This window comes from Staurois parvus, unplaced genomic scaffold (assembly GCF_062004578.1).
Source record: "Staurois parvus isolate SC_StPar_1 unplaced genomic scaffold, SC_StPar_1.0 ptg000048l, whole genome shotgun sequence".
NCBI lineage: Eukaryota > Metazoa > Chordata > Amphibia > Anura > Ranidae > Staurois > Staurois parvus.
In genome coordinates, this window is record NW_028317844.1 from 15,136,225 (window position 1) to 15,163,201 (window position 26,977).

Sequence of the window (26,977 nt, forward strand, 5' to 3'; positions counted from 1 at the left end):
AATCCTGTTATCAATGGCGGCAGTTCTAATAGGAAGAGAGAGCTGCGTAACAAAGAGATGAGGTCATTAGTTTACTGCTTTTCCTTTTACTGTCCAGTCACAGGCTGGGTGAGGAACAAGACTTGTAAATATAATTTAGCTGCAGCAGAGATAATTTTATAAAGCTTGTCTGAGAGTTAAGAAAACTAAGGGGGGGGGGAGAGCTGAAATCACACTCTGCAGAGCTCAGTAAGGGGAGCTCTGAGAGCTGGTTGGAGGGAAGAGACACCCTCCCTTCCACACAGCACACAGGTACAGAGCTGAGGCTTTCAGTCAGCTGGAGGTCCCTCTGCTGTCACCATTTTTCTCTTGGTGTCAGGAAAATTTGTCAGGAACAAAGTAACAGACAGAAATGACACTTAGTGCTCTTAATTGACTTAACTGAGACAAGTACACAGTATAGAGGGCTATGCTTTGTTCATATTTCTTGTCTGAGGTTTACAATCACTTTAAAGTGCTACTAAACTCTGGTTTAAAAAATTCAAAATTCAACTGTGTATTCTTAAAGAGAATCTTCACCCTAAAAAGAAAACAACAGCACCTACAAATACTGTACCTGCTAAGTTCTAATAAAAAAACACTTACCTGTCCAGGGATCCAGTGCTGTCATCACCCAGGCTGGTTTTTTGTGGGTCTTCAAGGTCCCTGGTGCTGTCATGTTTACTAAGGGTAGCTGGCTGTGACTCCTCACAGTCAGCTTTCCTTTGTGTATGTATGAGCCACGCTGCGCTCTGTGAAAGGTTCTGCAGTCTTCTGGGGCCTGTGATATGTCCCAGATGGCTTTGAGCCAAAGTATGAGCGCATACCTAAAACTGGGTACCCCCTCCCCAAAGAAATTTTATTGTGCCAAATGTCGTAGAGGAGGGGGAAAGAGGACAGCCTCCACAAAATCTCCAAATCTTTTTTTTTTTATTTTTGGTGCTGTGATCTGACTTTCTGCTAGAGGTTTTCTACATTCGTTCTCTATGGTCCCACTGAATGTAGGAACATAGGCACCCTCTTTTGCTGGCTGTTGAGATGGACTATAGACTATGGTGTTTGTAGTATGCAAAGCACTGTGCACACGACCACAGCTAAAGTGCACTGATCATTTCATGAAGGACAATACAGGGAGGCTGAAAAATACAGTAAAAAATCATTTAATGAAAAATAGATTGCAGGGCCAAAAAGGCGAGCCATAAATGGATCGAAATTTGGCCGGTTCAACAGGGACCAGCAGTGAATCCATCCATTTATGGGCAAGCTGAATGTACCCAAGTCGATTGGCATTCTATTACTGCAAGTGACTATAGCTGCTAGCATTAACCATTATGTTCTTTCTGCTAGGAAGGCTCCCTGCTCATCCTCCCCCCCTGCAGGAAAACCCAATATCACTGTAGGAGGCATTCCCCTATCAACATTGACTGTTAAGTAGTGGAGGTACCCCAAGCATATTTGGAGAATAAGGATAATGTTTAGTGTTACATTAAGTCTCTCTCTTACATGGACTTTTTTTTATTTATAAAACAGCATTTAAATAGCAATAATGTTTGGTTCTAGAATGCATTTTACTTAACCGCTTTCGGCCGCCCTATAGCAGATATTGCTACAGGATGGCAGGGGTGCGCAAAATTACATACATATACATGATTTTGCATCGCCGGGTAGGGGACACGCACATGCCCTACCTGCGCCGCTATTCACGGCCTCTGCTGTCAATCACCGGGTCCCGGCCGGTGATTACTCGCCGGTATCCGGTGATTGTCAAGCATTATCAATGGAGGGAGAGTACTGTATGTAAACAAGACAGTTCTCTCCCCTGTCAGCTCATGTACACTGCTTTGTATGGCTGTGCATAGCAGAGCCATACAAAGCAGTGTGCTTACAGTTGAAATCACTAACACAGCACACAGTAAAACAGCACACAGTTAACCCTTTGATCGCCCCACATGTTAACCCCTTTCTACCCAGTGCCATTAGTACAGTGTCAGTGCTTTTTATTAGCACTGCTCACTGTATTGGTGTCACTGGGTCAGTTCCCCCCAGTGTCAGATTGCTTGCCTCAGTCCCGCTATAAGTCACTGATTGCCACCGTTACTAGTTAAAAAAATGTAAAAATTTAAAAATCCCAGTATACAGTATATAGTGTATTTGTAAACACTATAGCTTTCACGTAAACTAATTATTTTACACATATTGGGATTTTTTTTTAGCAAATATATGTAGCAGAATACATTTTGGCCTAAATTTATGACGGAATTTGATTTTTTAAATTTTTTTATTGGGCATGTTTAATAACAAAAAATATTGTTTTTTTCTCATAATTGTCGGTCTTTTCTTTATAGCACAAAAAATAAAAAATGCACAGGCGATCAAATACCACCAAAAGAAATAGGACGTAAATTTAATTTGGGTGCAGCGTTGCATGACCGTGCAATTGTCAGCTAAAGTAATGCAGTGCCATAATGCAAAAAAATGGCCTGGTCAGGAAGGGGGGTAAATCTTCTGGAGGGCAAGTGGTTAAAAAGACAGTTGCAGCTTTAATAAAAAAAAAAAAAATCAACGTATGAAATATAAGTGCAGTGCTAGACTTGTATTTCATACGTTGATTTTGAGACTGTTGCCGATATCCTGAGTGCTAGCAGCTATTCTCATATCAGGAAATAGTTTATTATTTTCTTTTATATATATATATATATATATATATAATTTCTTAGCGCTCGCTTATACATTTTCTATACATTTAAAAAAAATCCAGTGACAGACTGAATGCTTTAGCAAGTAGTTTATGACATGTAAAAGCAGAAGATTCATAATGATTAATGTAATAAATAATAACATTACATACTATGCATCTGTTTGTGTTTGCAGGAAGGAGCAAGAAGTTGATTCCAAAGATGCCATTATATTCCACCAGTTTTCGCGGCCAAACAATGGTGTTCCTAGTTTATCTCCATTCTGTCTTAAAATGGAAACATACCTAAGAATGGCTGACTTACCATATCAGGTAAATTGCAAAGCTAATGTAATGTATTCATAACATCAGATTGCTTGCTCTCTAAACATACGTTATAATTAGATATAAACTGCACAAGCAGCTACAGACCACTAAGTAATAATTGTTATAAAAACAAAGAGGTGTATTTATAAAAATATTTGCAGAGCTATTTGTTCTGTGAAAGTGTATGTACATTGGTTATGTGTGAATATTTGATCAAAAGTGAATATTTATCTTCTGCTTCTACTATGAATGAATAATATTCGACCTGGAGAGAACATAAAAGTGCAGCACTTAACAAGTTACAAATAATCATAAGAAAACAGTGAAAAATATGTTACGCACACACGCTACTGTGCATGCGTGACCAGCTGGTGGCCATTTTGGAAATGGGAAAATTTGGATTTTTTTTGCCAATCAATGCTTAATGATGTTTGCTTACATGTGAGTGCAACCATACTTTAAATAAATGTTGTGATTGTGATTTTACACTATGTGGAGTGTTCTTTCTTTGCATGTTTTCCACTATGAGTCCAAGCCTTATCCTGAATGGTTTAGCAACCCTAATTAAGGTCCATTGTTTGGAAGATCCATATCTGCTGTTTTGGTTATCTGGAGGAGGATTTGAGTGACCAGCTGTTTGGATTGTTTAACAGATCGTGATTGACCAGTCTAAACAGGGGGTCATGCTTTTCTGGTAAGTCTTCTGTAGTAGTGGTTGGTGACACGACAACTGTCCTTGGATTTCTTTTGTTTCACCACAGCCTCTGGGAATTTTCTTTTCTTTTATTTTTGGATTGACTATTTTTTTGACACATTTTTCACTGTTTTCTTATGATTATTTGTAACTTTTTAAGCGCTGCACTTTTATGTATTTATTGTTGATTGCCTAGTATCAGGGTTTTTGTGTTCAGCTGTTCTATGTTTTACACCTCATTTTTGATTATTGATTATCTATTGTGGTTCTTATTAGCGTAGGTTTATATATATATTTATCCTGGAGAGAACGTCCTGGAGAGCCTAATAATATTTGATTCAAAGAGAACAAATGCACATGCAGTTTCTCAGGCTGAATAGCTCTGCATATTTGTCATACATACATCCCAAAGTCCTAGGAGAGATTTAGCTAAGTATTTATTCACTTTTCATTTATTACAGCTATGCCAACAATTTTTGCAGTGCTTTACATATATATTGTACATTCACATCAGTCCCTGTCCTCAAGTAGGTTATAATCTAAGATCCATAACTCCTTTCACACATACACATACTAGGGCCAATTTAGACAGGAGTCAGTTAACCTATGAGTTTGTCTTTGTAGTGTGGGTGGAAACTGGAGTACCTGGAGGAAACCCTTGCAAGCACAGGGAGAACATACAAACTCCATGCAGGTAGTGTTGTGGTTGGGATCAGGGTCGGACTGACCATTTGGAAACTCAGGCACTGCCCAAGGGCCCGGGGTCAGTAGGGGGCCCCATGAGATGCCCCTGGTACCTTTTTCATAGGCTTTTTTGAGTTTGGGCAAGGACACAGGGGCCCCATGATCCCCTATTGCCCGGGGGCCCCATGAGTTGTCAGTCCGTCCCTGGTTGGGATTCAAACCAACGACCCCAGTACTGCCAGGCGGAAACCACTGTGCTGCCCACTCCAATACTTTACCTAATAAAATAAAACCATAAGTAATAGTAATAAGACAATTATCTATTTGTTCAAGAGCCCCTTGTTAACAAAATCATTAAATGTTCTCTACCAGTTACCAGAAAAACTAAAATGTTTTTCTCCAGATAGTATAGTCATAGTGTAATATGCCATATAAGCTGAAGAGACAGCCTGCTTTCATTGCCACCAAATTAACAAGAATCACACCTGGTAGGATGTGTCCTATTGTCAGGTTCTTTGCTGTTACATCCTGAAATATTTGTGTACTGACTGCAAGGTGATTATCATCACTATCTCTTTCTCTAATGCTTTTAGTGGCACATAGTAATCCTTGGAATGAATATTGAGCAAAGTGGCTATTGATTTGTTTTGCAAATTTTACTGTAGTGTCTACAGCAAGGCTTACTAAAACAGAGTATGCACTGAGGTTTGTTTTGTTGATCCAGCGGGTTGAACCTCAAATATTCTCAGGGCTGGTGCTAGATAGACTATTTTGTGCCCTAGGCAAGACCAGCTACTTGTGCCCCCAACCCCCCCCCCCCAAAAAAAAAAATTCTTTTAATTTGCAAAATTAAGTTCCATAAGATGCCACCAGCACCAATATTATTAGAACCCAGGCTGGAATTTCCCAGGTAATGGGGGGAGATAAAACGCTGTGACAAAAGGCAGCCCAGCCCACACACACACCTGAAGTGAGCAGGCACTAGAAGAGCTGGCTTTGGAATTGTGATGATGTCATCACTCACTGACACATTGCACAGATCCGACACAACACACCACCACCAACACTGCCACAGATCAACAGGCCCAGCAGGCACTAGAAGAGCAGGCTTTGGGATCGTGATGATGTCATCACTCAATGATATATTGCACATTTGATGGATGGCAGGCCAGCCAGGTCACAGTCACACAGACACGAGACATCAGAATCAGACATTACCTTCCTCCACAGGTGCTGCTCCACCTCCGCTGATGAATGAGAAGAGAAGGGCTGGGACACAACAGTGATCAGCAGCCACCAGCCAGCTTGCAGTAAGGGACTGAGTCTGAGAGGAACACTGGAAGGAGCGGAAGCTCAGCTGCTACACTGGCCCCAGACACCTGGCATCTTTCTCTACTCTTCTCTGTACTCTAATCCTCTCTGCCGCCCCTCCCCTCAGCTGGAGGATCGTTCTCTTGTCCCATAGAGAGAGAGTGCTGGCCTATGCTGCTCCCAGGTGCCCCTAGCTGGCAATGTGCCCTAGGAAGCTGCCTAGTTAGCCTACAGTAGTGGAAACACTGGCCCTGCATATTCCTGAATTCTCACAAGTAAAGTGATTGTAGGGAAGTCCCTGGCTACACTACTTTATTCTAACAGCGAGGACCTGCTCCCTCCTGTCTGAATACGTTGATCAACCATTGGCTGATTTTCTTGTGGTAAGTGGAACGTGCCATTTCATTTGCACTAAAATTGGCCTTTTTCTCATTGCTGATTCTGAGCTAATGAGAGAGTCACTGCACATCGCTTGATCTGTCTGCCTACCTGCAGAACGCAGGCCGCACAAATGTGAACATAGTATCAATAGTAATTTTGCCAACACACTGGGGTTGACGAAAGGCAAATAGACTGTGCACTCTGCAAGTACAGTTGCACTCATTTTCCTTAGTAAATGTAATGTGGTGAAGCTTCATTTTGTAAAGAATTCCCAATAAGGTTCAGGAAAAATCAAACTGGACAATGAAATCAGTAGAACTTTACCACATTTACTAAGCTCTGGGGAAGTGCACTTGCCGACTACAACTGCAATTTGCTTATAGTAAGCCCACCCCATTGGTGACCACAGTGAGAGAGCAGTAAAGCGGGGACAAACGACAAACACAATTTCACTATGCAAGGTTTTCATGGATTGGTTGCAAATCTAATTATTTACGCACAGTTTCTTATTTACCTTCTTTTGACAACTACATTTTTGGTTTAAAGTGGAACTGCACTGAATCAGAGCACCACAAACCAAATATGCTATTTAATTCATTTTTAATATTCAATGCAAACGCATCCATCCATGTCTCCATGCTTTATTATGCTTAGAAATCCCTTTGAAAAACACCTCTAGCATTTCTGGCAGTGGCCATCTTGAGTAGGGGCAGATGATTTATGTATCATTTACATCATGGAATCAATCTGCCCTTAGCTCAGGTATACGCTGAGCTGAGAATCCTCCCTCCCCTCCTTAAGACTCCTGGGATGTATGAAATCATTTGTCTAGGCCTGGAAACTAGAAAGTAACTCAAGAAATGTAAAAAAAGGTTAAAACAAGTATGTTTATATGATATACTTTCCTATCTATTTACTAATTCTAGCAGCATAAGGATTAAAAACAGTCATTTGATTGAGAGAGTGAAGTTACACTTTAAGTGGAGTCAATATTTGATCAATTCACAAGGAAAGATTGTGTGCAGCTAAAAATGATACTATTTTTCAGCATCTACACTTTTGTCTTTCTCTTGACATAAGATTTAATTGAGCTACGTGAATACTCTGCAACAGTATAAGCTTTAGCAGTATATTACATTACATCGAGTTTATATAGCGCCAAAGGGTTTGCTCAGCTCTGTACAATAGAGGGGGGGACAATACATGAAACAGCACAGCAACTACAATCAGCACACGAGGGGTTAGAGGGCCCTACTCTTTCGAGCTTACAATCTAGGAGATACAAGTAAACTTCCAATGAAGTTCTATGGCTAAAAGTTGGTGGAAACCTGACCGCCTGTCTACTTACGGTATGTAAAGGCCATCTTCTGTTTGAACATAACTGTGCCTCTGTGTACAGAGCCAAGACAATTTTTAGGAGTTTGGAGCTTTATTTATTTCATGTACTTATATAGCGCCGTCAATTTATGCAGCATTTTACATGTATATATATTGTACGTTCATATCAGTCCCTAACTTTCAAGCATCGTACAATCCAAGGTCCCTAACTCACATTCATACATACACACACTAGGGCTAATTTAAGCAGGAACCAATTAACCTACCAGCATGTCTCTGGAATGTGGGAGGAAACCAGAATATCCGGAGGAAACCCACGCAGGCACAGGGAGAACATGTAAACTCCAGGCAGGTGGTGCCGTGGTTGGGACTGAGATCATCACTGCAAGAAACATTTTCTGAGTTGTCCCTTTTCTATTGTTGTCAACTGCATTTCTAAAGTAAAATATGGCTTCCTAAAGTAAAAAAAATGGCTTAAAAAAAAGCAGGCAGAAGGATGGATTAGGTGGGGATAGAACTACCCTATTGCATCTGGTTCCTATCAAAATAATATAAACATTATTCATATAGAGGACTTCCTATGAGGGAATGATTGCTTCCCTTCCCTTGAGATGGTAGCAACCCAACTAGCTGTCACCAAGATCCCATGTAAGAGTTGACTGTACTGCGTCTGAACTCAAACACAGGGGCGGACTGACCATTTGGAAACTCGGGCACTGCCTGAGGGCCCGGGGTCGGTAGGGGGCCCCATGAGATGCCCCTGGTACCTTTTTCATAGGCTTTTTTGAGTTTGGGCAAGGACACAGGGGCCCCATGATCCCCTATTGCCCGGGGGCCCCATGAGTTGTCAGTCCACCCCTGCTCAAACATACAGCTGCTTGTGTCTATATGAGCTGAGACATTCTGTGCCTGCGCCGTTGCCTCTGATTGTACAATCTTCATGTTTACATCTCACTCTGAAGAAGTCATTTTTGTGGTAGTAGTGGTTCTGAAAGACTAAAGGTTGAGGTTATACTAAGCTGCTGCTTGAATGGGTAATTTTAGGGGGAGATGCAACCTGTCCAAGATTCACCCAGACAAACCAAGTTTTCAATCATACCTCTGGGTTTCAGTCCACCTGAAACCCAGACACATTATTCAGAGTCTGGACAGTGGCTGTCCATGGTCCACTGGACAGGAGGGTGGCATTCTAGAACCATTGGGCTGTATTTTCCACCTGCGACAGCTACTCCTCCTTCTTTGCCTCAATCCAGCATTCAGCTGCTGCAGGAGATAAATACAGCCCATCAGTTCTAGTAAAGCCTCCCCCCCCTCCTGTCCAGCAGTTTCCACTTCCTTCTGTTGCCCCCAGGCCCCAGTTTGCTACCCTGGTCCCCCCCCCCCACACACACACATCGCTGTCAGCTCCCCTCTTTTCTTCTCCCACTGGCTGCTGCTGGGGATGTTTCAGGATGGATAATAGGAAGCGAACATAGTGAGTGAGCGTTAGCGATCACTCACTGTGTTCATTCATAGCTGAAGCATAAAGAGCTTCCTGCTCATTTAATCTGCAGTGCAGCTGAGGCTACAGAGAAAGGGATTGAGGATTGTCCTCATTTCCTTTCTCTGTCTCAAAAACGAGACAGCAGAAGGGTGTTTAGACCCCTAATATTTCACTAATGGTCCCAAAAAAGGGCTGGTAAAAAATATTAAAAATTAATATTGTAAAAAATAAGAATAAATAAATATAAAAATATAATATAAATAAAATCAATAAAAATCAATAACTACTCACACCGTCTACTGCTCTACTGACACTAACTTGTGCCATACTGACACCAACCTGTGCCTTGCTGAAACCATCCACTGCCCTACTGACACTGTCCACTGCCCTACTAGCATGTTCCACTGCTCTACTGACTGACACCATCCACTGCCCTACAGACACCAACCTCTGCCCTACTGACACCATCCACTGCTGACCAATGCCATCCACTGCCCTTTAATCCCCTCCCACAGTTAATTGCCACACCCACTGTTCACAGTGGCACACTATACAAGCTGCATTGCTACTCTTCTTGAGGTACCCAAAGGTGCCCCAGCTGCAGAGTGGACACAGACACAGCCCGGGGTCCGTTTCCACCCAACTGTCATCCCATCCAATCCACTGGAGGGATGAGGAAAGAATCCCCATCCATCTGTTCTTAGCGTACAAGATCGGATCGGATTCCGGTGTCTGCTGACACCTGTCGGTCCATAGAGGACTATGGATGGTCCGATCGGATCTGCCTGAAAAACTGACAGGCAGACCCGATCCGACTGTCAGTGCAATCGGGTCAGTGCGAATGTTACCCTGCCTTCCATGTAATGGAAATGAAGAGATACGGACATGTTTGTAGTCCATATCAGTAGAGCAGCCTAAAGTGCAAACCATGGCTTCCTTCATAAATACAACAGAGGAGTAATATAGCTATCCAGGGGAATATAAAGGAAAAGAAGCTTGAAAAAAGCAAATGCAGCCACCACAGCAAGGAATAGTACACTACAATGTAGTACATTTTTGGTTTTGGGTCTACATATACACTGCTCAAAAAAAAAATTGAAGGAACACTTTTTAATCAGAGTATAGCATCAAGTCAGTTAACCTCCTGGGATATTTATGTGGTCAGTTAAGTAGCAGAGGGGGTTGTTAATCAGTTTCAGCTTCTTTGGTATTAATGAAATTAACAATGATGCACTAGATGGGCAACAATGAGATGACCCTCAAAACAGGAATGATTTTACAGGTGGAGGCCACTGACATTTGTTTGCCTACTCAACTTTTCTGACTGTTTTTCACTAGTTTTGCATTTGGCTAGGGTTAGTGTCACTACTGGTAGCATGAGGCGATACCTGGACCTACAGAGGTTGCACAGGCAGTCCAACTTCACCAGGATGGCACATCAATACGTGCCATTGCCAGATGTAAAAGGGTCTGGAGAAGCTGTGGAAAATGTTATGCTGCCTGTAACATCGTTCAGCATGACCGTTTTGGTTGTGTGTCACTGATCGTCTGGGGAGGCATGTCCATGGAGGGACGCACAGACCTCTACAGAGTAGACAATGGCACCCTGACTGGAATTAGGTATCAGGGTGAAATCCTTGGACCCGTTGTCAGACCCCACACTGGTGCAGTAGGTCCTGGGTTCCTCCGAGTGCACGGCAACGCCCAGCCTCATGAGCTGAGAGTATGCAGGCAGTTCCTGGAGGAAGAAGGAATTGATACCATTGAATGACCCCCACGCCTGACCTAAATCCAATAGAACACCTCTGGAATATCATGTTTTGGTCCATCCGATGCTGCCAGGTTTCACCTCAGACTGTCCAGGAGCTCAGTGAAGCCCTGGTCCAGATCTGAGAGGAAATACCCCAGGACACCATCTGTCATCTCATTAGGAGCATGCCCCGATGTTGCCAGACATGCATACAAACACGTGGGGGCCATACAAACTACTGAGTACCATTTTGAGTTGCTGCAATTAAATTTCAGCAACATGGACTAGTCTGCTGCTTCATTTTTACACTTTGATTTGCAGGTGTCTTTGAATTCAGTCCTCTGTAGGTTGATAATTTTCATTTCCATCAAACGATGGAGCATCCTTACATTCCTAACACATTACCCAGTCCATATCAGTATAGATATTCAGCATGATATTTTTCCCCATTGAGATCTGATGTGTTTTCAAAGCATTCCTTTAATTTTTTTGAGCAGTGTACTTTAAAATGGAATCTAACTGTAGGTGAGCACCACAAACTGAAAGGGCTGTATAAATCATTTTTAATAATCAAAGCAAACTCGCTCATCTTCCATGCTTTATTGTGTTGAGGAATCACTTTGAAAAACGAACACCTGCTGCCATCTTGATTAAGGGCAAATGATTCTTGTACTATTTTTAATACTCAAAGTAAACTCACACATCTTCCATGCTTTATTGTGTTGAAAAATCACTTTGAAAAACAACCCACCACCTGCTTCCATCTTGATTAAGGGCAGATGATTCATGTAGCATTTTTAATACTCAAAGCAAACTCACCCATCTTCCATGCTTTATTGTGTTGAGAAATCACTTTGAAAAACACCTCACCACCTGCTGCTATCTTGATTAAGGGCAGATGATTCATGTAGCATTTAATTCCTTGAATCCCTGTGCCCTTAGATCAAGCATGCAGGCAGGTGAGTGTGCTTAGCTGAGAAAACCCCTCCTCCTCTCCTCCAGATGAAAGAGACAAAAATGCCCCTGAAGACGCCTGTAATGTATGACATCATTTTGTCCTAGGCCAGAAACCAGGAAACAATTGAAGAAAAGAAAAAAAAAGAGTTTAATACAACTAAATATAGCCCTGGTTCACACAGCTGTGATTTCAGGTGTGACATGCGATTTACAAATCACACCTGAAGTCGCATCTAATGTATTTCTATGGCACTTAATAGGTGCAATTTCAAGGACTGCAATTTGAAAAATAGTTCCTGCATTACTTTTTCTCCACTTGGACTATAAGGTAAATGGCACTGAAATCGCACATGTGTTTATATCCTGTGCCACTTTGAAGTTGCACTTTAAATGGTACCAAATTGCACCAGTTTTAAATAGCATTTTGTGTGAACCAGGGCTAAAGCTAGCAATATACAATTTAAGACATACAAGATTATTAAAATAATAGTACAGAGATCACTGAAGTGTAAAGAGAAGCAAACAAAGCAAGCAAAACTATGTCAGTTTCCTGGAATCAGATAAGTGAAAGATGAATTTTGGTTGGTTTCTTTGGGCTGCTGCACCTGCAAGGTTCTAATGAGGAAATTGGCGGGGCCCGCATCCCTTTAGACATGTTTTCCCTTTGGGAGTATCTCACCAAAAATGACATTTTTGTTGCAAGGGATGCTGCAAATCTGATTTGTATCTTAATGTAGACTTTAGGGAAAATCTCTGAGCTAATCCCACAAGCAGTAAATTAAATTTCTGGGGGGTGCTCCGTATACCATCTGCATATTAACCTCTTGCCGACCGCGCATAGCCGAATGACGGCTTCACCGCGGCCGGCCAGTTCTGAGTGGACGTCATATGACGTCCTCCCAGAACGCGCTCTCTTGCGCGCCCCAGGGGGCCCGCACCCGGCGATCTCCGTGATCGCTGTGTCCTACGGACACAGCTGATCACGTGATGTGGTGAAAGGCCGATCCCACCTGCCTTTTACCACGTGATCAGCGGTGTCCAATGACACGCTGATCACAGGGAAATGCAAGTGCCGGTTCTCGGCTGCACTTTCCTCACGCTGTCAGATCGTGAGGAAAGTACTGCCGAGAACCGGCAGTTGTCAGAGCGGGGATCGGCACCGATCATCAGGGCACTGATGATCAGTGCCCTGATGATCGGTGCCCAGCAGTGCGCCCACTAGCCCCGCCCACCCATTCCCAGCAGTGCCCCCACCTGTGCCCAGCAGTGCCCCCACCTGTGCCCAGCAGTGCCCCCACCTGTGCCACTCTGCAGTGCCACCTACCTGTGCCCAGAAGTGCCACCTACATGTGCCCAGCAGTGCCACCCACCTGTGCCCACCCACCTGTGCCCACCAGTGCCACCCACCTGTGCCCACCCACCAGTGCCGCCCACCAGTGCCACCCACCAGTGCAGCCCAGCAGTGCTGCCAGTCAGTGCCACCAGTCAGTGCCCAGGGGTTGTGCCAGTCAGTGCCGCCAGTCAGTGCCCAGAAGTGATGCCAGTCAGTGCCGTCTATCAGTACCCATCATCAGTGTCACCTATCAGTGCCGCCTATCAGTGCTGCATATCAGTGCCGCCTATCCGTGACCCCTAATTAGTGCTGTCTATCAGTGCCGCCTATCCGTGCCACCTCATTAGTACTGCCTATCAGTGCCCTTTAGTGCTGCCTATCAGTGCCCATCAGTGCCGCCTATCAGTGCCGCCTCATCAACGCAAATCAGTGAAGGAGAAAAAATACCTGTTTGAAAAATTTTATAAAAGAAACAAATAAACTTTTTTTTTTTTCAAATTTTTTGCACTTTTTTTAATTTATAGCGCAAAAAGTAAAGCGCCCAGTGGCGATTAAATACCACCAAAAGAAAGCTCTATTTGTGAGAAAAAAATGATCAAAATTTCATATGGGTACAATGTTGCATGACCGCGCAATTGTCAATCAAAGTGCGGCAGCGCTGAAAGCTGAAAATTGGCCTGGTAAGGAAGGGGGTATAAGTGCCTGGTAGGCAAGTGGTTAAAAAGGAAAGGTGATTTTTAATAACATTCAATTACAATATAACTGGTGTAATGATCATACATTTTATATTATTTATTTTTATTTGCTACTTTTTTTCCAACAAAAGTGAAGTTACCCTTTAAATAATGAGCAGATACACATAGGAAAGCAAGCAGGAATCAGACCTGAAGCCATTAGGAGCTTTAGGGACAAGTTTACAGTATGTGGTCCTTCACCTAGAAGTACTGTTTATAGACATTTGTTTATCTTTGAAAACTGTCCTTAAAATTGAATGCAAAATGGATAAACAGGGTTATGTACGTGGCCTATATACAGATTACCTTTGCTTTTAGGAACACATACTCTTATGATTTACAAAACTTACTCTGAAAATCATCTTATTTAGGTTTTGCTAAATGTACCATAAAGATAACAATAGATGTATTTTCTGAACATCTAAATTCTTAAAATTTCTTTGATTTAAAGAACTCAGAAAAACAGGATATGTACCAAACAGCTAGACACTGACATTGGCATCCACGCTGTGTTATTTCCATATATCAAATAAATCTATGAAAACAACAAGAGAGTAGCTAATGGACTTTCTGATGTATCTGTGTCCATGAATAATAAATGATGCAGTAATACAGAGCACGAGATTGCTATGGGTAAGAAGATATATTTTTTTAGGGAATTCTTAGATCATTTTACATGATTTTGAATGCAAAGCTGACATTAGAACTAGGTACCCAACCATAAGCCTCAATTACCCGATAATATATTTATACACAGCTCTACAAATAATGCAGATGCCAATATGTTTTTGAGCTTAGCAGATGAACTTGATATTTATACCAATTTATTTACCAGTTATAGTTGTATGCTGCGGCAGTTCTTGCAATGACATGCAAGTCTGCACAGCATAAGTTTTAGTACAATTATTGTGCAACATCAGGGTAACCAGATGTCTCCGGTTCTGGGGACAGTCACAATTTTATTGGGCTGTTCCTGAGAGAAAAACATCTTTTATTTTATCTCCCGTTAAAAGAATGTGCCCTGATTTCTTTCCTACTTGAATATTGGTTTCCCCGGCCTGGGCAGCTTCTGGGTAATCTGCCTTAGCAACATGTCTGTGATTGGCTGAGAGCAGGAGTAGGGAGGGGAGGGGTGTGTCTGCAGCTGGCTGTGTTCTGGGTTACTGATGTTGTCACCAGGGGTGGACTGACCATTTTGAAACTCGGTCAGTAGGGGGCCCCATGAGATGCCCCTGGTACCTTTTTCATAGGCTTTTTTGAGTTTGGGCAAGGACACAGGGGCCCCATGATCCCCTATTGCCCGGGGGCCCCATGAGTTGTCAGTCCGCCCCTGGGTGTCACTTTCCAATTTCACAAGGTCTACCTGGTCCCGCAGCTCTTGCCTTATGTAGACTTTTTTGTGGTATTAATATTATTATACAGGATTTATAGAACGCCAACAATTTGCGCAGCGCTTTTCAAAATAAAGCAGGCAGTACAGTTAAAATACAATTCAGTACTAGAGGAATCAGAAGGCCCTGCTTGTTAGAGCTTAGAATCAAAGAAGGAGGGTCAAGTGATACAAAAGGTAATTGTGGGGGATGAGCTGATGGAGAAAGTAAAAACACAGTATATTAGTTAGAAGCAGGATAGGCTACTTTAAAGAGATGGGTTTTCAGGGATTGTCTAAAGATAGATAGATTAGAAGATAGTCGGACAGATTGGGGCAAGGAGTTCTATAGGATGGGAGAGGTTCGGGAGAAGTTCTGGAAGCAAGCATGAGAGGAGGTGACAAGGGTACTAGAAAGCAGGAGGTCTTGGGAGGACTGAGGAGAGTTGTTTGGTTGGTATTTTGAGACCAGATTAATGGTGTAGCTGGGGGCAGAGTTGTGGATGTCTTTTTCAGTTGTTGTTAGTATTTTATTCGTTGAGTGAGCTGAAGTCAATGGAGAGACTAGCAGAGAGGAGTAGCAGACACTGAACGGTTGGTAAGCTGGATGATTCTGGTGACAGCATTCATGATGGACTGAAGCGGGGATAGCCTATGTAAAGGCAAACCAATGAGGAGGTAGTGGCAGTAGAGAGATAACCAGGGAGTGAATTAGAAGCTTTGTGGTGTTGTTGGTTAAAAAAGGGCGTATTCTGGAGATATTGAGGAGGTTGAGGCAGCATGATTTGGTCAGCAATTGGATGTGGGCCCAAAGGAGTTCAGAGTCCAGGGTTTCCCCTAGCACCCTGGCATTTGTGGATGGATTGAGAGTTGTGCCATTGAACTTGACAGAGAAATCAGGGGAAGGGGCACGTGGGGGAGGAAATAATAAAAGCTCAGTTTTGGATAGATTGAGTTTGAGGAAGTGATATGACATCCATATTGATATGTCTGTTAGTAAATTAGTGATACACGAGGAAACTTATGGGGTAAGCTGAGGGGTATAAAGATAGATTTGGGTGTCATCAGCAAAGAAATTGAATTGGTAGCCATAGAAAGCTATCAGCTGACCCAAGGAGGAGGTGTAAATTGAGAATAAGAGATGTCCAAGGACAGAACCTTGGGGGACTGCGATGGAAAAAGAAAAAGAGTAGTAGTAATATAATAGTAAGTGTCACTGAAGGTATGGTGAGATAGGTAAGATCCAACAGAGAGTACAGACATAGAGACCAAGAAAATGGAGTTTCTCAACAGTTGGTAATAATATGGATTATTTGTTGTCTTGCTACTAATGGGGATTAGGGGAGGGAACTCACCAGCAGATGATGGACTGAGTGGAGTCACCAGCAACACCGTGCCAAAGTCTGGTGAGTACAGAAGGATGTCCTCGGATTTCATTTTGAAAATTTTGTTCACCGTATGCAACATGCAAAATTGGGACTACTGTCTATTATTCTATTTATTCTATAGATCTTCTGCTTTCAGAATATATACAGTTTTTGGGGTCCTAAGTAAATGTTTAAGCACATAATGTTATTTTTCTGATATTATTGGAATATGTGAATAGGGCATACATTATATGAAAGGTGGCTTGAAGAGTGAGGGGGCAAAGCTGTTAAATGCCTAGGACCTTGTTTAGTTTAGTTAGACCCAGTGACACTGCTAAAGAGTTGTAGTGTGTCATCACCAAATAAAAAAAAAAAAAAAAAAAGACAGTTTTGGAATTCACTCTGATAAGTTTGAAACTAGCAAAGTGGGTGGGTTTCTGGTGTGTTGATGCATCTTTTTAAGGAACAGGCAGTCTTCAGATAAGTTTGCTCTCAGTTTGTGTACTGCTATATGGTAATTGGGGTGGATGCGATTGTTGATTTTTAAAAAAACACACCTAAGAGAAATTTTAACTCATCCCGAATCATCCAAAGCTAAAGAATTAAAATTTACTAGGGTTAGATTTTAAATGATAACAGTATATGAGCCCAATGTGTTGCATCATCAATCAATTCGGTTTATTAAAGAGACTATACTATATACATGGGAACTCAATAAAGCAGTAATGTCACTTTTCTGGTGGTATGTCTCCTTTACTATGGCTTGCATCTAATTCATAAAAGCCTTGCACCAGTTTTGGTACAGTTCTGACACCTGCACCAGGTTCAGGTAGCTTTTACTACTGCCCCTTTTTGAATCTGTCACTATGGCTGTGAGAGATTCTAAAATAATTAATTAAGCAAATTAATTAAGACCGACTCAATGTTGGCATGGTGGTGGTGGTGGGGAGGGGGTTGCACTGTATGTTCACTACTTTATTAAAGTAAAATAGAAAAAAAATGATACAATAAATAGTTTGCATGTGTTTTATATTTACTTCATTGGTTGCTAGGATGAAGTCTGCTCACATTCCTGCAGCCAATATGTCAAGTCACATTGAATTGACAATGGAGCTTGATGGGAAACTCTGAGAGACTAGTTCCCCATCAGGTCTGCTTTGCCTGTGATTGACAGCGGATGGCAACGGGCAGATACCATAGATGATTGTCAGTCCAGTATCCACTGGCAATCACAGGCAAGGCAGACCTGATGAGGAACTAGTCTTGGAATGCCCCTTCTGACTCTGCCAACCCAACAACTGTAATTCACAGCCGCTGCATCTGATGGGGAATTCTGAGACTAGTTTTCCATCAGACCTCCTTGCCTGTGATTGATGGTGCACGGCAGTGGATGGATTCCAAGGCCATCATTGAAGCAGAATTACTCTCTCAATTCCCCATCAGGCTACACTCACTTCCTTGGCTAGTCAGTGTGATGGGTGCAGTGGCAGGGGAGGGTGGGAGTGCACTGAGGAAGGACACACCTTTCTCAGTGCTGACATGGACAGATTCATGTACCTGTCTTCTTTTGAGTGTCTATAACACTCCTTATGAATTCCTCAGATAGTCTTTTTCAACATGTTTAACTTAGGACTAGTATACTGGCAACTCATGATAAACTATAAAGTACTACAGGGCAGGCACGCCATTGTTGTCACAGGGGTATTGGGCATAAGAACCATTCCACATGGGGTAGAATCCACCAGGATTTTCTTACTAAGCGGGGAATCTGTCCACTGATCCTCGCTGAGCAAGCTTGTGGCTTGTCCATGTCCCCTCTGCATATGGAGAGCGGACACAGATACAGCCCGTTGTCCTCTATGGGCACTTAGATGTAAACGGACTGCCTGTCTGTTTACACCCGACTGCCATCTGATCCACTACAGTAGACAGATGGGGAACGGATCCCCATCTGTCTGATTTTAGCAGATAGGATCGGGTGTAGGGTATCATCAGTCTGCCCGTGTGAAAAGGGCCTAAGATAAGCAAAATCTTTTTCTCTTGTGTACTGATCTGTAAGCTGCTTCGACTGTAAAAACACAAAACTACATAAACAAGTTAGATGTGATATTCAGTTATAAAACCTAAGAGCAGTTATCAAGAGGCCCATAATCTAATAGCCATGTCAGCACATTTCCTGATGCAATTGTACTATCTTTCCAGACCTTAGACATTTCTTTGTCTGAATGTTCATAAAAGTTAAAGTCAATTTGTTCTTTGTGTGTATTTTAGAACTACTTTGATGGGAAGCTGTCACCTCAGGGGAAAATGCCTTGGATAGAATATAACCACACAAGAGTGTCTGGCACCGAGTTCATTATTGACTTTTTGGAGGAGAAACTTGGAGTGAATCTGAACAAAAACCTCAACCCTCATGAAAGAGCCATTTCCAGAGCAGTCACCAAAATGGTGGAGGAACATTTCTACTGGTGAGTTTTACATTGAAGAAACATACCACATTCAAAAGCTATACTCACACCAATAATTAAGAGTAATTATTTTTGCTGAGCCTAATCTAGAAAATTAGCTTGCACATAATGCAGTTCTCTTTAACAGCAAAACTATAGTTTATGGCTTTTAGCTTGTAAATGGAAATTCCAATCAAATCTTTGAACCCAGTAGAGGATTTAGGCCTTCCTTCAGGACCCAGGTGTTACATGACTCTTGGCACTTATTTATTTTAATGAGGTTCTTCATGTAGTTAGTTCTTGCTTTTCTGCTCTTGTTCTAACAGTATACTGCTATAGAGATATATAAATTCACACATATGGAAACAATAACTCATTAGCCATAGATATAGTAAAAAAAAATCAGTTCCTTGTAGTCTATAATTGTCTGTCAATTACGTACTTTATAACTGTGGTCCAGACTATATACTGTAGCTGACTGCCTGCAACTTGTGACCACTGCCCCCAATGTCCAAATGTGTCACGAGCTCTTAAGAAGAGCTTGATAGAGTTCTACCATAGGCACTTTACAAAAGACAGAATAACTGTTACACAATGCTCACATCTTGTCACCCTGTTTTCTGCAGTAAATCTTGCTGTGTGTGGGTAAGATAGCTAAAAGATGGTTGTTGAGTATGTTGATTTTTGACTGTTTATAGAATCATCTCCTTTTATTTCTTATATATTTGTATGGTAACCTTGAAATGTTCATAGTGTTTATATGAAATGCTAAGAAAAGGAATTACAATCCATTTGTTCTTTTTGCTGCAGGACCTTAGCCTATTGTCAATGGGTGGACAATTTACATGAGACTCAGAAAATGATCTCCATCCCTGGGCCATTTAGTGATTTGTTGAAATGGATTTTATGCCACCTTACAAAAGGCATTGTGAAGCGCGAAATGTATGGACAAGGCATTGGACGCTTCTCTGAGGACGAGATTTATAAACTGATGGAGAAAGACATGAGATCTCTGGCTGGACTTCTTGGTAATCACTTCTTTCTATATTCTCTAGGGAGGAAATTAGAAATTCCCAAATGGTACAGGACCTCTCCATGTTCCAGCAAAGAGAGAGAGATATTCTCTCCCAGCTCCTGGGTTTGCTTAGAACAGAGATCTGAAAATTCAGATTTCATTTGTGATGTGCGTAGTCAAATTTGATAATAGAACCACTACATTTCACAATCTGGCAGGACTGTTTTTTTTTTACCTTGTGAGAAGCATTTACTACATGGAGAGACCCATTATATAATCACCAGCTGACAGGGTACATCAGGATTGCTCACCACATCGGAATGACATTGACATCCGCCTAGCATGATGATGTCATCAGTATTGGGACTGCCCCTGCATGTGTTACACGGGAGCATGGGATTTCCACCAGACTTCTTCTGCATGATGTAGGTACGATGGACTTGGTCACAGACCAATCCATTAATACTTTTAGGCCTAAAATGCATGCAGTCTGTGTTTAGGACCATACTATGTGCTCCAGATGACAAGAAAAGGAATGCCTATACATGCAACTGCTTCTGTGATGCGTCGTCTCCGGTCATTCAGGTCCTGTGGCATGGGGGGGGGGGGGGTAGCAGTAAGAAGTTGCAGGGTGATAGGTCTGGCAATCGTGGAGGCCAGAGCGACATTGCTGAAACATTCTTTCCTACATGGCAACAGTCCCCTTTCAATTTTCAACAATTGTCCATTTACCATTGCTGTCATGGTGCAAAAGTAAAAACTTGTAGTGAGAGTGATAACAGTGGTGAATGTTAATGATCTGTCCTTTCAGCCAGTAGGGCTGACATCAAACATTTGTAGTTCAGATATAAAACCTGGACAGTTAATGTGTCTTTTCATCTTAATACAGTTGTGTCAAGTTCATTCTATTATGAATAAATCTTTTCTTTTGTACCATCCTTTTTGAATCACACTGTATGTACAATAACAATGTATTAATTTTGCAGTAAATCACCATATTTATTACTTATTTTCCTTAGGTGATAAAAAGTATATCATGGGACCAAAGTTTTCTACATTAGACGCCACTATTTTTGGACATTTGGCACAGGCGATGTGGACTCTACCAGGTACAAGACCTGAACAGCTCATAAAAGGTAATACATTCTGAGGATGACTTTAACCCCTTAGTGACTGAGGGTAAAAAACCTTAATGCCTGAACACAATTTTCAACTTTGGCATGCATTAGTAAACCTGTACATTTCATAGCAACTACTATCCAGGTGGATTATACCTTGTTTTTTTAGGACAAATTGGGCTTTTTTTTGGTGGTAAATGGATAAAATAAATATATTATTCAAAATAAATTCTCCTGCTTCTGACAATCACAGTGATATCACATATGTGTATATTATTTATTGTTTGTACCTGTAGTAGGGCACAAACAATAGTGCACATTTTGTTTTTTTATCTCATCTAAAACACACTGACACTAACTGACACACGGATAGTAATTCAAAAAATGTTTTTAAAATCCTATCCAAAATGTACTGACCCTGACCTTTGACCCTTAATTTGACCCTAATACTAACCCTGACACTGACCTAGATCAAACCTTGAAAGCTCTTTTGGTTGTACTCCTATGGATCACAGGAGTGCAGTTTTCACCCGACAATGGGCTAAAGCCTGCTCAGGCTGCAAGCTCTTAAAAGATCCCGACCATTGGTTGCAATTCACCCAGAAATGAATTACATGAATGAGAAACGCATCTAAAAACCACCTGTGATTGCATTTTTCGTGCTTTTTTGCAGTCACGTGTCCTTATTTCACAGGTGCAAAATGCATCAGGACTTCAGCATAAACATGGCAAAAATGCATATCTGTTTGATTTACATTTACATTTGATTTACTTTATATTTTGTTGCTATGCACTGCCACCTAGTGCTTCATATTAGAAACACATTTAAAGGTACATTTCTACAAGCTAACTCAATAATACACCATATCGCCTAAAGTATTCTCCCCCCTCCAAATCATTGGATTTAGGTGTGCCAATCACTTCCATGGCCATAGGTGTATAAAATCAAGCATTGCTGCTTCTACAAACATTGGTGAAAAAATGGGTCTTTCTCAGGAGCTCAGTGAATTCAAGTGTGGTACCGTGATAGGTTGCCACCTGTGCAATAAGTCCATCCGTGAAATATCCTTGTTACTAAATATTCCATACTCAACTGTTAGTGATATTATAACAAATTGGAAGCAACTGGGAACAACAGCAACTCAGCCACGAAGTGGTAGGCCATGTAAAATGACAGAGCGGGGTCAGCGCATGCTAAAGTGCACAGTGCGCAGAAGTCGCCAACTGTCTGCAGAGTCAATAGCTAAAGACCTCCAAACTTCATGTGGCCTTCAGATTAGCACAACAACAGTGTGTAGAGAGCTTCATGGATAGGTTTCCATGGCCCGAGCAGCTGCATCCAAGCCTTACATCACCAAGTGCGATGCAAAGAGTCGGATGCAGTGGTGTAAAGCACGCCGCCACAAGACACTAGAGCAGTGGAGATGTGTTCTCTGGAGTGATGAATCACGCTTCTCTGTCTAGCAATCTGATTCACTTGTCTGGGTTTGCCAATTGCCAGGCAAATGGTGCTTACCTGACTGCATTGTGCCAAGTGTAATGTTTGGTGAAGGGGGGATTATGGTGTGGGGCTGTTTTTCAGGGGTTGGGCTTGGCCCCTTTGTTCCAGTGAAGGGAACTCTTAAGGCATTAGCATACCAAGATATTTTAGACAATTTCATGCTCCCAACTTTGTGGGAACAGTTTGGGGATGGCCCCTTCCTGTTCCAACACGACTGCACACCAGTGCACAAAGCAAGGTCCATAAAGACATAGATGAGAGAGTTTGGGGTAGAGGAAATTGACTGGCCTGCACAGAGTCCTGACCTCAACCCGATAGAACACCTTTGGGATGAATTAGAGTGGAGACTGCGAGCCAGGCCTTCTCGTCCAACATCAGTGGCTGACCTCACAAATGTGCTTCTGGAAGAATGGTCAAACATTCCCATAGACACACTCCTAAACCTTGTGGACAGCCTTCCCAGAAGAGTTGAAGCTGTTATAGCTGCAAAGAGTGGGCCCACTCAATATTGTACCCTATGGACTAAGACTGAGATCCCATTCAATGTCATATGCGTGTAAAGGCAGGCGTCCCAATACTTTTGGCAATACAGTGTATTTGTCATAATTTGTTAAAAGTGTGCCTCAAGCCAAATCTTTTTTTTTTTTTGTGGGTAGGGCGGGAAAGGTTTAAATATTCACATATTGCCCTATAGATATAACAGAAAGTGAGAGTAAAACTCTGTAAAGTAAATGGAAATCCCCTCTTAGCTAGCACCAGAAAAAGTTCCCCATTTGAATATTTCCCCTTTATTCCTGTTCTCTAACCTTCAAAATCTTGAATTTCTATCACTTTAGTCCTGTTGACAATGCGTACTAAGACAAATAAAGGGACTGTGCAGGGACAAAGACCTCAGTAAAAACATGCCAGGGGTTCTAACACTTCGCCACTTTTTCCAAAACAAAAAATATATTTAGATATACTTTCACTTTTTATGCATAAGTATTTTTGATCTGATACATAACAATATTAGGAAATGCTTAATATTTTTCAAAAGTTCCACAAAATGTTTGAGTTTGGTGGATAGACATTTAACAATGTGGAACTATGTTACTATGCATATAACTTGTAATGCCTGACTTACACCAATCTAACAATAGTCTTCTGTTTTGCAGGGGAGCTCATTAATCTTGCTATGTACTGTGAAAGAATAAGAAGGAAATTTTGGCCAGAATGGCATGATGACAACGACAACTCATTATATGAATCCGATGACAGCGGTGAGGAAAGCAAGACGCACACTCCCCTACTGGACTTCAGTTTTTATTCAAGGACTGGGACCTTTGATGATGAGGGAACAGAAAATAGCATTTCTCAAACCCCAGATACTGATTACACTGGACATTCACTTTTTGACTCTGATATGGAACTGGATGAATATATTGATCAAGAACAATGCAAGTGAAGCACATTCTTTTTGGAGAGCTGCTGGATAGATTCCTGTACTTATATCTACTAGTACTGGTTTTGCACACATCATTGGTTTAAACAAGCCTTATATCTGTGGGAGCAATGCAGCCAGCAGGCTTTGTTACATTTGTGTACTGGTTGCTGCACCTGAAGATGTTAAATATTAACTGTGACCTTCATTGTGTGTGTTTCTAGATAAATATGCTGGAGGTGTTATCACAATCACCTTATTCAATAAAGAGTTCTAATATGTAGATGCAGTAACCCATAACAAACCAATCTGCATCCATCCTTTACTGGTCTAGTTTTAGCAGAGCAAATTCTGATTGGTTGGTATGGATTAGTGCAATTAGCACTTAAAGCTGAACTTCAGGAATACAGGTAAATACTTAATTGAAATACATATTTGAGATCTGTTTTAATCACCAAAGGATTAGTAGTTATTTCTACTAAGCCAATCTTGATACTAACACAAGTGTGTTGGGCAACACAGCCAGGTTGGTGACCTCACTTCACTGCAGTTAAACATTACAGCTTGTCTGTGATTGGTCAGTAAAAGGACAGTAGAAGACTGATGGAAACATCCCTCTGCCCATTCTGCACTCTCTCCCAGCTAGCATGTTTCTTTGTCAGCTTGTGTCCTTATTAAACCTGATTGGTCCCTTTGCTGGACTCCCACATTTCCAGTCTAAGGCATCACATACATGCTTCTTTTTTTTTCATTCAACCAGGGGTTGAACAATTCCCAGAAAAAACAATTCCCCCCAAAAAATTCCCAGATTCCTCTATCCATACACTTGATGTGGATGGGGGAATCCTCCCAGCTGAGCCTTTGTATTCTGGAGACGTCCCTGCCATCAGAATACACTGATCAGTCCTGCTGGCTATAGCCTGCTATGCTGGTCAAACAGGAAAAAGCCAACAGGGTGGTTGTACAGAAGTCGATAGGTAGACATCTCTGTATAACCAGCCTGCCCATACATAGATCAAAATTCATCCTTGATGAACCAGCCAGATTTAAATCCACGTATGGCAGACATAAGATTTATTGTACAGAAAATTACAAGAGGATGATACCAAGTCAAATCCAGGTACATCCACAAGTTACATTTAAAATAAATATAAAGTTGCTACAAATGTCATTAATTAATGTTATATATCTACCTGAGGTTAGCTTTAAAGGCCAGAACTCTATTGATTAAGGGCACAAATAGCAAGAATTTTCAGACTGTCTTCAATGTTCATATTGATTCCAAATGTGTTGTTTCCATGAGTGCAAGAATATGTGTGGTTGTTTCAGTAAACATCCAATAGATCAAGAGTTTATAGCACTATAGCCAAAAATGTAAAAGAGATTGAGTAATGAGTGCTGTCAGTATGGTGATCCCTAAAGTATAGCTTGCACTTTTATTGATATTAGGATAATTAATTATATTTACTGTATGGGGCATTGAATACAAAGACTAGTTTTTTGGATTCATATGCTAGTGTGGTTTACTTATAAAACTTAGATTTTGAGTTCAGATATCACAATCAGTTCATTTATTCCTTGTTAATTGTGTACACTGCTAAGAGAGTACTGTATGTTGTATTCAAACAGTTTGTAAAGAAGAGTCATTATGTTTGACTTGTCCATATTGCAAGACCCCTGTTGAATACTGCAAAGTCCTCCAGGTATAAAACACTTAAATGCATTGGGGTGTATACCAGCAGAGATTTATCGCTCTTTAATAAGCAAGTGTCCCCCAAGACATTATTACAAAAAAAAAAAAAAAAGGACTCAATATACAAGCAACAGATGGCGCCATCAAATCCATTGCCTCTGATTGCCTGATACTGTGTTGAGTCCTACAAGACAGGCTGCTTTTTGCTAATTTGTTTTTTATGTAGAGTGACACTTTGTGAATCATGTATCATGAAGTTGCTGAAACGTGGTGTTGATGGGGAGCACCTGACAATAGGACTTCTTAATTTGCATATTACTCAGCAGAGGATAACAAAAACAACACAAAATAAAATCTTGTTTGTTAGCACATTTGTCTTTAGGCTGTTGCTGATGCATTTTTATTTATCTAGAAGCCCTCCTTTAAAATGTGTTCTCCATTCTTTGAAGAACATCTCTGAAAAGACAGTTTATTGCCTGCTGCCATTAAAGTTTCATGTGATTTATGTTTACCCTATATGGGTATACTGAGCGTGATATGGTGTTGTAAAATATAGCTTACATAATGTACACTTTATGCAATGGAACTGAGGTTGAAAGCCAGTTTTATTTTTAAGAGATTATTATTGTGCCTGTATCACTATGTTTACTTCAGAGTTCACAAATGTCCTATAAGAATAAATGATTTATTATTATTATTATTATTTTCAATTATTGTAAAGGTTTTTTTCACATAGTAATTCAATAATATGCTTATACAGCGTGGACCAAAAGTAGGTATACATTACTGATCGCATCATGACATTTTGTTTTAGTTGTATTTATATTTTTTAATTCATTTAGAATTTATTTTTACTTTACAAATATTAAGAATGATATGGCCAAAGGTTGGCATACAGTACCGATCGAGTCTTGTTTGGTCTCTTAGGTGCAACATTCCTATAACCTCTCTCCAACACTGTGGCACCGTTTAGTCTCTTAGGCACTCAGAATTTCCTCCAGCAATGTTGCTGCATTCCTGGATCTTGTTACTGCGTCACACAGTAACTAATAAGATCCAGCCAGCATCAATGTCTATAAATGCTTGTGAGATAAACTCCTTCACAGGGGCGGACTGACCATTTGAGCACTCGGGCACTGCCCGAGGGCCCGGGGTCAGTAGGGGGCCCCATGAAATGCCCCTGGTATCTTTTATAGGCTTTTTTGGGTGTGCTTTGACTGTGGGCAAGGACACAGGGGCCCCATGATCCCCTATTGCCCGGGGTCCTATGAGCTGTCAGTCTGCCCCTGCTCCTTCATTTTGTCCAGTGTGGTGTTTCCAGTCATAAACATGATCCTTTACTATGTCTCCCCCCAAAAAATCC

At 41.4% G+C, this 26,977-nt stretch overlaps 1 protein-coding gene across 1 annotated transcript in view; it reads left to right on the forward strand.

Moving 5' to 3' along the window:
• Positions 1 to 26,311, forward strand: part of FAXC (failed axon connections homolog, metaxin like GST domain containing) — a 42,894-nt gene extending 16,583 nt beyond the window's left edge. The window contains exons 2-6 of the mRNA XM_089665237.1: positions 2,890 to 3,025; positions 18,692 to 18,888; positions 19,678 to 19,895; positions 20,902 to 21,018; positions 23,656 to 26,311. Of these exons, the coding sequence (XP_089521363.1) occupies positions 2,890 to 3,025; positions 18,692 to 18,888; positions 19,678 to 19,895; positions 20,902 to 21,018; positions 23,656 to 23,945 (958 nt within the window). The 3' untranslated portion in view covers positions 23,946 to 26,311. The remainder of the gene's footprint in view (positions 1 to 2,889; positions 3,026 to 18,691; positions 18,889 to 19,677; positions 19,896 to 20,901; positions 21,019 to 23,655) is intronic.
• Positions 26,312 to 26,977: the final 666 nt, after the last annotated feature.